General features: G+C 41.7%; 4 protein-coding genes and 1 long non-coding RNA gene across 6 annotated transcripts; 2 read left to right on the top strand and 3 right to left on the bottom strand.

The window, feature by feature from the left end:
- Positions 1–236: 236 nt before the first annotated feature.
- LOC119547548 (inactive pancreatic lipase-related protein 1) lies at positions 237–1,382 on the bottom strand. Its single transcript, XM_037854448.1, has 3 exons — positions 1,234–1,382; positions 416–1,177; positions 237–357 (listed from the first exon to the last, which is right to left on the bottom strand). The coding sequence occupies exons 1-3, from the start codon at positions 1,380–1,382 to the stop codon at positions 237–239; spliced, it is 1,032 nt and encodes a 343-aa protein (XP_037710376.1).
- Positions 1,383–2,031: 649 nt separating this feature from the next.
- Positions 2,032–3,653, bottom strand: LOC119547312 (pancreatic triacylglycerol lipase). The gene is made up of 3 exons (XM_037854109.1): positions 3,397–3,653; positions 3,218–3,329; positions 2,032–3,137 (listed from the first exon to the last, which is right to left on the bottom strand). Exons 1-3 carry the CDS (start codon positions 3,425–3,427, stop codon positions 2,114–2,116), a joined length of 1,167 nt encoding a protein of 388 aa, XP_037710037.1. The 5' UTR covers positions 3,428–3,653; the 3' UTR covers positions 2,032–2,113.
- Positions 3,654–3,834: 181 nt separating this feature from the next.
- LOC119547851 (glycerate kinase) lies at positions 3,835–6,766 on the top strand. 2 transcript variants are annotated; one of them, XM_037854880.1, is made up of 3 exons: positions 3,835–3,973; positions 4,641–5,816; positions 5,873–6,766. In XM_037854880.1, exons 2-3 carry the CDS (start codon positions 4,683–4,685, stop codon positions 6,200–6,202), a joined length of 1,464 nt encoding a protein of 487 aa, XP_037710808.1. In that variant the 5' UTR covers positions 3,835–3,973; positions 4,641–4,682; the 3' UTR covers positions 6,203–6,766. The 2 variants fall into 2 exon arrangements, with proteins under 2 accessions (XP_037710808.1, XP_037710809.1); XM_037854881.1 differs by lacking the exon at positions 3,835–3,973 and having other exon boundaries at positions 4,612–5,816.
- A 1,935-nt stretch (positions 6,767–8,701) lies between these two features.
- On the top strand, positions 8,702–9,108 carry LOC119548077. Its single transcript, XM_037855163.1, has one exon. It carries the CDS (start codon positions 8,790–8,792, stop codon positions 8,955–8,957), a length of 168 nt encoding a protein of 55 aa, XP_037711091.1. The 5' UTR covers positions 8,702–8,789; the 3' UTR covers positions 8,958–9,108.
- A 1,898-nt stretch (positions 9,109–11,006) lies between these two features.
- LOC119546530 lies at positions 11,007–12,298 on the bottom strand. The gene is made up of 2 exons (XR_005219177.1): positions 11,792–12,298; positions 11,007–11,204 (listed from the first exon to the last, which is right to left on the bottom strand). It is a non-coding gene; the product is annotated as an uncharacterized LOC119546530 (long non-coding RNA).
- Between the last annotated feature and the right edge of the window lie 136 nt (positions 12,299–12,434).

Below are 12,434 nucleotides of genomic sequence, written 5' to 3' on the forward strand. Positions count from 1 at the left end.
AAAACCAAAAAAGTCTTCAGTAGAAGCACATACAATATTAAGTTGTGCTACTACGAATGAACCAAAAATATTAAAAAACATACATTTCTTTACATAAATCTAATTTTTTTCTCTTAATTCTTTTTTAAAACAATCTTAACAAAATTCTTTACAAAAACAATGTTGTACAAAATATTAATATAAATTTGTTTTAAATATTTGTAACTATAACTTTAACAATAAAAGACATTCCTATCTCAACTTAATGCTAGTTCCGTTAATTTACGAAACTCCGAAACATCAAATTCGACTTCAACAAGAGGTCCTTTAGCAAATGGAGAAACCTCATGGGTAGTGAGAAAATATGATCCCGTGGCACTAAAAATAAAAAGGATAACTTAGAAAAAACAACATAAAAACCATAGTGATATCATACTTATCCGCGACAAAGTAGCCCATCTGAGTGTTGGGCATATTGGAGTAGTGGCTGCAACGCTGCGTGAAGAAGTCGAACCAACCGCCGCACTGCTGGGCCCAAAAACCCCTCCCCGAGACTATGGACTCTCCATAGTAGACGGCTGCCCTATAATGATTACAATTGTAAAATCTCCAGTTGCTGATGTAACTGCATCCTCGCTGGTTCAGCTGGTCAAGATTGGGATAGAAATCCGCATGACCCATGGGCGGCAGCATGGAGAAGAAGAACGGATCAGTGTGTATGATGTCCACGAAATCCGCATCGCTGGCATCCAGCTTTTGCTGCAGCGAAGTCTGCATCATAAAACCGGGACCCGCAGGATCCAGACCCGTAATCCTGGCCAGAGGTTGGCTCACATAATTGGCCACCATTCCAGCAACTTGGGCACCCAAACTGAAGCCTATCAAGTGGATATCCTCACGTCTACTGATGCCGGCTGAGATTAGATTGTTTATCATTTGGGCCAGACACTCGGAGACAATGGGGGCATTATTCACGGCCCAAGGATAATAACAGGGCCACCGCACCAGAGTCTCATAATCCACCGATATCACATTTACAGGCTGAGTTTGGAGAAGCACATCCCTGACCTCCAAGTTGGGTGTCAAATTCCTGTTTCCTATAAACCCATGAATGAGTATTTTCAATGGCAGTCGAGGCTCAAAGAGCTCCTTTTGCAGATTTAAAGGATCCAATTGATGGGGATTATTGCGTGTTTGGCTGAAGGATAACAAAAATCAACTCATATTTTAAGTTCACCACCAAAATCAACTCACTTGGTATAAAGCCAAAAGGAAACCCGCGAATTGGGACACTTTTGCTCGGCGAAAACACAAAACTCTGGCAGCCAGCCTCGCAGCTCTTCTTCTCCTTTACAAAAACCGGAGATTATTAGAAGGAGGATCGCCGTACTAGATTTGCTCATGACTAAAGTCTAAACTGCTCTAAGCTCGCGTTCTAACGTAAGTTCTATTAAATTTGCACTGCCTAACATTGAAAATGGCATGGAATATGAGGGCCCATATAAAAAGAAAAAATACTGGCAGGTGATAAAAAGTCAAGGTGGCCAACGGTGGTTAGAAGGTGGGTGGAAAACAGTGGGTCAAGGTCGCTGCGGGTGGGGTTAGGCCTTAGAAATTGGTAATGAAAATTCTATAGTAGATCAGAGGAAAATACAGAAAGCAACGATTTATGGAGGAAGGTTACTAAGAATGATTTTTTAATTAACAAAAAAAGAACTTGGTTTTAGAATTCCTTCATAATTATGCATTCTTTGAATAATGGTACCCCATAAACAATTTTAGGAACCCCTTTCCTAATAAGGGAGATCTTTATTACCGGGAACCATAACATTCTTATGTGTAAATTTGTGTTATAAATAAATTTCATAAGCGTATTCACATTTTATACAACCAAGTTATAGGTTTTATGTAGAGATGTAACCTTAAATTAAACCAAAATTTTGTTAATTTCTTTATTAAAGGTTCAGTCTAGAAAACTTAATTTTCTTTACCTTACATTCTACCTTCTAATCGCAAAAATGACATACCAAAAATAAAAAAAGATAGACCAAGTTTAAATATCCATTTACAATTAATTTAATTTTGTTTTATTTTTATAATTTAGTTTTTAACAAAGAATATTCTGTGTTAGTACCTATTTAATAATATTTCTTAACAAGGGTTCGTCTTCCTCGCGATCGACCCAGTCCAATTGCCTATCCAAGACGTCCTCGTCCATTTTGACAACAACCTTCACCGCATCCAATTCGAGAAACGCCTCCAACAATTGTGGTTCATAGTCAGCGTCGATCTCATTGTGATCCTGGTTGAGATGGAATTTGGCCAGGGTCTGGCTATTGTCCACGTCCTCCAGTTTGCCCAGGGCAAAGGGTGGACTACTTGAGGTCTTGAGGAAGTACGAACCCCTCAGCTCCTGCGAAACATGATAGCCCATTTGCGCCTGAGCTCCAGTTGTGGGACAGAGACCAAGAAGATGGACCAACCAGCCGGAACAGTAGCGTCCCCAGAATCCCACGGTGGAATTGATGGACTCGGCGTAGAAGCGAGGAGCTCTCTCGTGGTTACAGCTACCAGGATCCTGCATATTCTCCTCCATGCAACCGGGTTGTTGAGCCCCAAAATTCGGATAGAAATCCACATGACCCGCGGCGCGTAGCACTCCTCGACCAAAAACATCCGTATGGATGACGTCCACAAACTCGGCATCACCCGCATCCAATCTTCTTGAGTCCGGGCCCAGGATAAACAGAGGCTTGGCAGGATCTAGACCCGTAATCCTTTTTAGCTTCCTCTTCAGATAGTTGGCCGTCTGACCAGCCACCTGACCACCCAAACTGAAGCCAATCAGATGGATTTGATCGTTGGGTACTATGGCACGATCCACCAGGTTGTTGATCAACTGCGCCAGACACTGACTCACCAGGGGAAGATTCTGCACCGCCTGGATGTAGCAGGGGTAACGCACCAGTGGCCCGTAGTCAATGGAGATCACGTAGACATCCTCGTTATCCAGGAGCACGGGACGGATGAAAGAATTGGGCGCAAAGTCACGGTAGCCTGTGTAGCCATGGATGAGGATCTTGAGGGGCCGCGGCGGCTGGAAGGCCCAGGGATTGAGGTCCAGGGGATTTAGCAGTATGGGATTGTCCCGTGTTGAGCTACATTAAAAAGTGGAATTTCCATTTGAGATATTTAAAACTGTATTATATATTTTATATTATATTATTATAGTACTTACTTGGAGTACAGCCAGAAGGACACATTTTCATGGGGACACTCTCCTCGAACCACCTTGCAGGCGGGATCTATAAGACCCACCAGCGGATTGCCACTAGCACTCCAGAGAAGAGCTGTTTGAGGAGAAAGAAATGAAATAATATAATCTTCTAATTTGTTTAGGTTTTTAGATCCACTTACTCAGCAAAGAGAGCCACACCGTCGACTTCATGTCCCATAAACTCGTACTTCTAATGCCGTGTGTAAACTGGGTTCCGGCCACCGAGAGTGGTTGCTATTTAAGTGGAGCAGGTATCGCAGGCAGCGATCTTTCTATTGGTAACTGATTAAGCCGGTGGCATACATATGTAAGCACCCACACAGGGGCAAGTGGTGGTGTCAACTGGTGGGTTCGATTGGTGCCAAACAAGAACGAAAGTAGTTGAAGTTCGCGTGGTTGGTTGGGCTATACATTGCAAAGGAATGCCTTAAAATTACGATTTTAAAGGCCTATACGATATTAATAGTCCCTGAAATTTTTAATTTTAAACAATTTACACGGAGAAAGGCATAAAATAGTTGATTTCATAAGTAGTTTTAACGTTCGTGCGACAAGTTTTCTATAGTTCCAACAATTTATAATAATAAGAAAAGTATCACTTATTTAAAAGTCTTGAATGTAATTTTTTCATTACGTTTGTCTAATAAGCAAACACATAATTAAAACAAATATTATTAAAAAAAAACAAGTGCAAATTTGCCTAGTTCCCTCAGTCGGGTAAAGTTTTCACGGTTGAACTATTTTATAAATTAGTGAAAGTGAAGTATTAACTAACCCAAAGCGTGTACACCAAAAATAATCAATGAAACCGTTTATTGGCAAATTAGTTTGGCTAATTGGTTAGCCAACAAACTACTTAATTTACGTTTATCAATTAATTTGCAACTTTAAAGGAGACATTTGCATCCACGTCCGTTTGTATAAAAATACTGCTGCACAATGTGGCATTAAAATGGCTTACACTCTATTTAAGCTAATTTAATTAATTTTTGCCGCTTTTATGTCTTGCAATATTCAGTTACATTTGTTTTGAGATACTTTCAAATTAACAGACTCTGTTAAGTTTACATGTAAGCATAATATAGCAGTTAGCCTGTGACACAAGGCATTAACATAGTAGGGGTATTCCTGAAAAATGTGTTAGGACTTAATAATTAATAACTTTTTACCTTTGCAAAAAAAAATATCCACAAAATTTAAGAAATGGTTTTAAGAATTCAGTACATCTAACTTTCCTTAAAATTTAAGCAACTTAAAAACTGTTTAATATTTTTGGAACCCCCCTCATATTTTGGAGTTTTTGGTTTTTCCGCTTGAGGTCGCACTAATAAATATATAATATCTTCAGCTGTTTTGAAAATGATAAGTAAAACTGGAATTTCAGCATCGCTGATTAGGATCGCCCGTGTCCGGATCACCTTACATAATGGCCAAGCGAGAGACTTGGAATCAAATGCGGCAGATCTTTGTCCAGGCGGTGGATGCAGTGCATCCCGGGAAGATATTCGCCGACTTCCAAAAGTTCGATTTGAGGCCCCAAGTCGGTGAGAACCCAAAGGACATCTCCATAAAACTGGATGGCGAGCGACAGGATATCAGCGGGAAGACCTGCCACATCGTGGGATTCGGGAAAGCAGTCCTGGCAATGGCCAACAAGGTGCACCAGGATCTGGGAGCCTGCTCAGCCGGCGGAGTCCTCAGTGTCCCGGTGAACACTCTAAAACAGTTCCAACAGCCTATTGCAACGGGCTTAACTGTCCACGAAGGAGCAGCCAACAATCTGCCCGATGAGGCTGCTCTTAAGGCTGCCCAGGATATCAAGCAGCTGGCCGAGAAGATGACGCCCCAGGACATCCTTTTCGTCTTCATCTCTGGCGGTGGCTCAGCACTTTTGCCCTTGCCCCGACCACCTTTGACCTTGGAGGATAAACGCAGCATTGCGGATAAGCTAATGAAGCGAGGAGCCAGCATCCAGGAGATCAATGCCGTGAGGATTGCCTGCTCGGACATCAAGGGCGGTCGTTTGGCCAGGTTTGCCGGCCAGGCAGGACTCCTGGTGACCTTTGTGCTCAGCGACATCATCGGAGATCCTTTGGAGCTCATAGCCTGTGGCCCCACCATCCAACCCGTGGCCGGAGAATCCCCAACCATCATCCTCAAGAAGCATCAGGTGTGGGAGGAGCTCTCCTCGGAGGTGCAGCAGGTGTTTGAGGCGCCAGCGGAGGCGGCTAACCAATTGATGCCCGAGCACAAGGTCTTTGTGGTGGGCAGCAATGTGATAGCCACTTCTACAGCTGCCCAGGAGGCCGAAAAACTGGGCTACATTCCCTGTGTGCTCAGTTGCGCCGTTCAGGGAGATGTGGCCCAAGTAGCTGGCGACTATCAGAGGTTGCTGCACGGCATCCAGGAGGCCAAGCAGCAGGGCATAAGGGATGCGGCGCTCAGGGAGAATTATGCCTTTGGGGAGAGGAGTTATCCAATCTTCAGGAGGGCCCTGGAAGACCACCTAAACAGCAAGAAGCCGCTGTTCCTGATCTGCGGAGGCGAGCCGGTCATTAAAGTTTGTAGAATCTACTTACATATCGATTAATCATTAATGTAACCCTTTTCTTCCAGGTCACTGGCCAGGGATTGGGTGGCCGGAGTCAGCACTTGGCCCTGCTGATGTCGCAGACTCTGCACCGCGACGAGGCCATCAGGGATTGCACCTTCCTGAGCGCCGGAACCGATGGCATCGACGGGCCCACCGATGCAGCCGGAGCCATTGGAGACAGCAGCGTGGTTGAGTCCTATCTGGGTGATCACACCCTCGATGAACTGGCAGAAACGCTGCGAAACTGCGACAGCTACAACTTCTACAAGAATCTCGCGCAGGGCGAACACCATGTGCTCACTGGACACACTGGTACCAATGTGATGGATCTGCATTTCCTGGTCGTGCCTTAGTCTGTAACGCCCCCGCCCATTAACACATATAACATATAGCACATATAGATGTGGGGCAGTTCGTTAATGGAGCTGCTCTTGAACCGCAGACGGGCAATAGTCGTTTAAATTTGTTTTTACGATTTTCCTCTTTAATTTTGCTCTATGAAATTTTTACGACTTTTTTCATTAACATTTTTAATATCCATTCAAATTCAAATAATTTTGTGATCTTTATGCTCTGAGACGGTCTTCAGTGACAGCATAAAATGGCAATTAGCTTTCGTCTCCGGTTATGAAATCAGCCTGGAATTGTCTTGATTGTAATTATGTGCCAGGCGAAATAACATCGAAACGAACGACAGATGTGATAAATCAATTTGTATATGCGATCACCGCAGAGCATAAATACATATATATATATCTGAGTAATTTCCATTTAATTTCCATTTCTTTTGTACTGCGTCTCATAAAAATGCGCTGCTAATAAATCATCTTAATTGTTCGAAACGCCAAAGGCAAACAGTAGCCAGCGAGCAACTACAACAATAGCCAGCGATAATTGCAATTAAAAATGTAAATTTATTTGCTTCGCTTTATTTTTAGAAATACTGAAAAAACTAAAACGCGACGCGCGCGCCCAGTTGCAATTTAGCAATTTTTACTAGCTAACACTTTGACTGCATATTTTTCTAATTGTGATTGTTTTGCCTTTGCCCGCTCTATCAACGCTTCTTATTGTTTACTCCGTGTTGAACACAAGTAGTTGTGGTATAATTATTTTGCCGCGCATATGCCACAATTATTAAATAATCACATTCGCCAGTCACTCTCTTGTGCTATTTTCGCTCGATTAGGTTTGTTATTAACTACATTCTGTAATGCATATGCCATTAGAGATGACTAAGTTCCGATTCTTTTGAAACTATACTATGACAAATCTGAGATCTCTATTTGCGGGGCACAAAAGTCATTTGTCTCTGTGATGGATAGTCATTAGATATCACAGTTTTGATTAGTTAGACGAAGCAACCATTAATGAATATTGTAGATTTATATTATTGAAATGAGCTAAGACGTAGTGTACTGGATAATATTTCAGTTCTTCAGAATATCTTTTACACATTTTATAAAACAGTTCCAAATACATTCCTACAAATCTACATATTTATAATATCACTTCTAAAGGAACCAAAAATCTTTTAAATGAAGAGATAAGAAGATTACTGAAGAGATTACCAGGAAATGACTGCCTTCAATTAAGAGCTCTGCTGCCCACTGGTGGGCATGTAGGGCCCACTCGAAGATCCGTTGCTGGCGATTAGATTCGTTTCCGTTTCCGCTTTGATGGCACAGATGTCATCATCGGCCAGATAGGCAGCTATATTTAACATTTTTATTAGCCACTGGCCAGTGACCACCAGCGACCAGCGGCCAACTCCCCTCCCACAGACTTGGAATGTCGCGTCAATTTGTCTGGCCGGGCATGGCAACAATCTCGGCGAGCATCTCATCCTCATCATCATCATCAGAGATGCGGCCATCGGCAAGATGGAGTGCAAGTGTCGCGTTGATTTATTAATTAAGCATTGGAGCGCGGCAGCTGAGCAACGCGTGGCAGCTGACGACGATGCTAATGAAGTACTCGCTGGAAATTTTAATTAACGATCCCCGATCCGATCGCCATATAGCATAGATTCCTCTGGTGTTGACTTATGACATCACACCCAGAACAGAAGAGCCAAAGAACAGTGGAACACCAGCTGGCAGCGATCTCATTGCCAGACAAACTGACGACGCTTATCACATCATATGTACTTACAAAAAAAAAAAAAGAAACCTCTAAAGCACCGGGGACATTGCGCATACGCCGCGTGGCCCCAAAGCTAACAATTAAACACTATTCACCGCAACGCCTCCGGGCGACATACATAAATTTCATTCGCTCGACTCTGCTCTTAATTTGTCTAGACAATGGCAAAGTTCACTCCGAACAAATATAATATAGGCAAAGTTCAATTAACGCTCTTGTCACATGCCTTAGTTGGGGGCAAATGGATACAAATTCGAGAAAAGAAGGGGAACGGAAAGACATTTGCATTTTGCTGGGAAATCGTATTCGCTAACCCCCATATGAGTCATGTTTGAAGACTTTCGCTTGGAATCTCTTAATTTGAAGCAGATGTGTGGGGGAGATTTTGGGCGACCTTTGAGGCGAACTTTTGTGGCAATGATCTTGAGAAATCTGTGGTAATTTGGAAAGAATGCTTGAAGAACATTCATTCCTTCGAAAAATAAGCTTAAGTATCTACGCAAAATATTTTAATGTATTTTAAAATTTTAAATATAAATTTGCATATTAAAAAAATCAAGAATATTTAGTATTTAGGCCATTCTTTTTTCTGCGTTTTACTGTTTTCCAGACTCAAACTAGAAGTTGCAAAGGGTAAAGTTTAAATGCTCGTAAAAATTGAATTTTACACGGCTAATAGCCATAAAACATGTTTAAAGTTTTAGATACGCCTTAGTCTAAATAGACTGTAAAATGGAGATGAAGTCTTAACAAATTTTCTGAAGATCTGTCGCTGGAGAGAAGTCCTTGAGTAAGATGAACTGGCTGGTGCTTCTGGTCCTTGGTGTACTTCTATCGATTGTGATGGCTGAAAACGAACCCTATGTGTGCGATGGAAAGGACGACAGAGTCTGTGATGAGTATCGCTGCATATGTCGCAGAAGGACTACAGAACGGTATCCAAATACAGAGTATGAATTTTGAATGAGAAATATAAAATGAGTGAAGTTCGAATTGCTATATTAGTAAATCAATATGTAAACATCAAAAATAGTAGTTATGGAAGTTAATTTATATATTATATCTTTCAAAAAATGTAAAAAAAAATTAAAAGATGCATAAAATATATTAAATACTAGAGGTAAAGATCAAAATACTTCCTCAAGATCATAATGCTTGTTCCATTCAAATCCAATTTATAGGTCAGAAACGCATTTCTGAATATTCTGCCCATGGGTAGCGGAAAGTGTGTGCTTTTCTCTCATAAACGGTTCAAATCTTCAAAATACAATTAATTTTAAAAGGTTTGGCTTTCCATAAACCTTTTCCGATCTTGCAACATTCGAGCGCTGATGTTCATCGCAACAATTATGTCTAACCGATGTTGGCATTAATAATTTCGGTCTGCTACTTGCCATTTATCAAAAGCATTGATCTCCCCATATGCCGAATGGGCAGCTTAATGTCAATCGTCTCTTTTCCAAGCTCTTGGCTTTTTCGATTTTTTCCCCTGAGCTCTGGACCATTAATGCATTACAAATAGGTGCGGCAGACCGCAACAGCAACATGGGTAAAGGGACTTGGCCACAGACGCTTCGGTGCCGTTGACCAACGTGACTGAGATTGAGATTGAGGACTGCCTCTCGCTTTGGCTACCTGAAGATGGAAAAAATCAGAAATCGGAAAACAAAAATCCAGCCAGCAGACGACCTCAAGTGTAAGGCAGCGCAATCGAGTTGCTGGTGCAGCAGCAACAGCAGCAGCAACATGCAACATCCATAGTCCAGAAGCAGTTCAAGTTTGCGCCGAGGAATTCCTTGCCGCTGAAATAATTAAGCATTGCAACATTGTTTATTGTTGCTGTTGTTGCTGCTGCTGCTGTTGCAGTTGTTGCTGTTGCTGTTGGGTGTTGCAGGCTCGTTTAACAAGGCAGCCAAGTTCTCAACAAGTGCCTCCTCCTGTTCTACAAGTTTTTGCCTCTCCACTCTGCTTTTTTTTTTGTTTTACTATATCTTTTTTTTTTTGCGGCTGCTGTTGGTGCCACTCTAAGGAATTTCCATTTTATTTACATTTAGAATGTGCCGAACGGACTCGTCGCATGTAAAGCGGGCCAAATCGAAAGCTATTAGACCTATTAGCATATCGGGCTGGAACATGGAAAATTTAGTGGCAACATTGTAGCCGTTGCGATAAACGCACTTAAAAATCAAGCTGCCACTCTTTTATTACCGCATCGAAATGCCATAATGCTGTAGTCCGAAAAAAAAGAATAGGAAGCATTCGTTACGTATAGAAAATATAGAGAAATAAATGTAGAAAATGCCAATCGATTGGCGTTCAATTTACAGCGTTTACCTGATTGTTGTGGCCAGCCCACAGTTAACTTAATTGCCACTTCCCAAGCGCTTTATTTACGGAAATGCTGTCCGCCAAGCGACAATTTTTACAGATAGAGAAATTTTTATGGATTAACTTATAAAAGTATTCGAGAAAACGTTAAAAAATAAGTTTAAATTTTCTATTATTCTATGAAAATGTAAGCTGAGATTATAAAGGATATGTTTTAAAAGACCCAAATCCCATGCTTGAGTGCCATTGCTGTAAGAAATAGTTTTGAAGTATACTTTCAGGTATAACTTAATGAGATTTGAAACCTTTAGTTCTTCAATATAATTAGATAAATGAAGCTATTTTGTAATATCTTTATTTTTCTGGGTGCATCGCCTGTGTGAAAGTGTTGTCAATGCTACCGCTTGGCCATAGCCTACAATCGCGATCTGGTGATCGAGTTGGAAAGGAAAATAGCAAGAAATAGTAATAACAACAACTAAAATTTTCCATAACCTCAAAAAAAAAAAAATAATAAAAATAAAAATATGCGGCGGCTATTTATAAAATGCGCAATCTGCGAGATGCGTGCGGCTATCTGTCTGTCGGTCTGTCGATGCCGCCAGCTGTGTGCCAAGACAACGCTGGCCCCCGGGAACCCCCCTTTTTGGAGCCCCCTTTGCAGTCCCCCTGCACTAGGTTGTCTGCGTTTATTGATTTATTAGAAAATTCCAATGAACAAGTTTTAATACACGACACACGGCGAACGATGAAGTCGATGTTGTCAGCATGCTTGTTGTGCTTTTTCTACTCCTTGCCGTGTGTTGTTGTTGTTGTTGTTGTGTTGCACTTGTTGTGTTCCTGTGGCAAAGACAATACGGGGAAGAAAGACACAGGCGGCAGCTGGAAAAAGTAACAAGTGCAATATTTTAATTACGCTGCAGCAGCAGCAGCAACAACAGCAGAAGATCAGCGGCATTAATTAAGTTTGTAGCATGGATTTGGGCAGACAGCGTTGCCAGATTGGTGTTATCCTAGGCGTATGATTGATATCCCAGATATGATACTTTAAATACATTTTATTTGGCAAAATTGGATCTGGAACTAAAAGTTGATGGTCTTTTTCCTGTCAAAAGCTCATAATATATTAAAATCTAAAATATCTTTATAATATACAAATATTTCTTTAATAAAAGAAAATTAAGTAGGAAATGTGTTTTACTTCTGATTATCTCCACTCTTGTACCATTTATCTCATATCTCCAATTTCCTAGCAACTCCAAATCCACAAAACTCTCACTTTGGCATATCTTAACTCGATCTAGTTCCTATAGCTGTTACTAGCCAAACAATCCGGCAATGCCGATCGCCTCCAAAAGATTGTCTACTCCCGACTCTAAGCATTTTGCAATCAATTTAGATTTGCATTAGCCTTTGCTGCAGTCCCGAGAAGTCATAGTCCGAGATTTGGAGCCAAAAATAAACCGAACCAGTTGGCCGCAGCGCCGAAAAGTCAAATGTGTAACAGCTTTTAGAGCTGAAGAGAGGTCCAAAGAAAGTCGAGATCGCCGAGCTGAGACAGAAGACAGAAGAAGACTGAGGCCGGTGAAGATTGTGAAGACTGTGTAGACTGTAGACTGGAGACTGTGAACCGAAGACGGCGACTGAGAGAGTTGAAATATTGTAATTGTGAGTCTGGCTTGTTTGTTATTGTTGCCTTAGCGGTTGCTTGTTGTTTTTTCGGCTTGATTAATAATTAATCGCACTCGCACACACTCACAGAGATATATATGTGTATATATATATATACATATCGCTTGTTTTAATTACTCAACTTAAATGGCGCTTTGAGCGACTTAAGCAACTTGCTTTTGTGTATGCGATCGACTCTCACTACTACGAGCTCAAAACTAACTAACTAGCTGCTGCTTGTTATTGTAGTTGCTGCTGGGCCGCCGATGTTGCTGCCGTGCTGTTGCTGTTGCTGCTGTGCTTTGCTGTTGCTGTTGCTGCTGTGCTGTGCTGTTGCTGTGCTTTGATGTTGTTGCTGCTCGGCTCTGCTCCGTCTACGGATCGCTTTTGCCTGCCTGTTTGCCTTGCCTCGGCCGCTTTGGACGCTCATTCAGTTTTTTG

The sequence above is a fragment of the Drosophila subpulchrella genome, chromosome 2L, assembly GCF_014743375.2.
Source record: "Drosophila subpulchrella strain 33 F10 #4 breed RU33 chromosome 2L, RU_Dsub_v1.1 Primary Assembly, whole genome shotgun sequence".
NCBI classification, from domain to species: domain Eukaryota; kingdom Metazoa; phylum Arthropoda; class Insecta; order Diptera; family Drosophilidae; genus Drosophila; species Drosophila subpulchrella.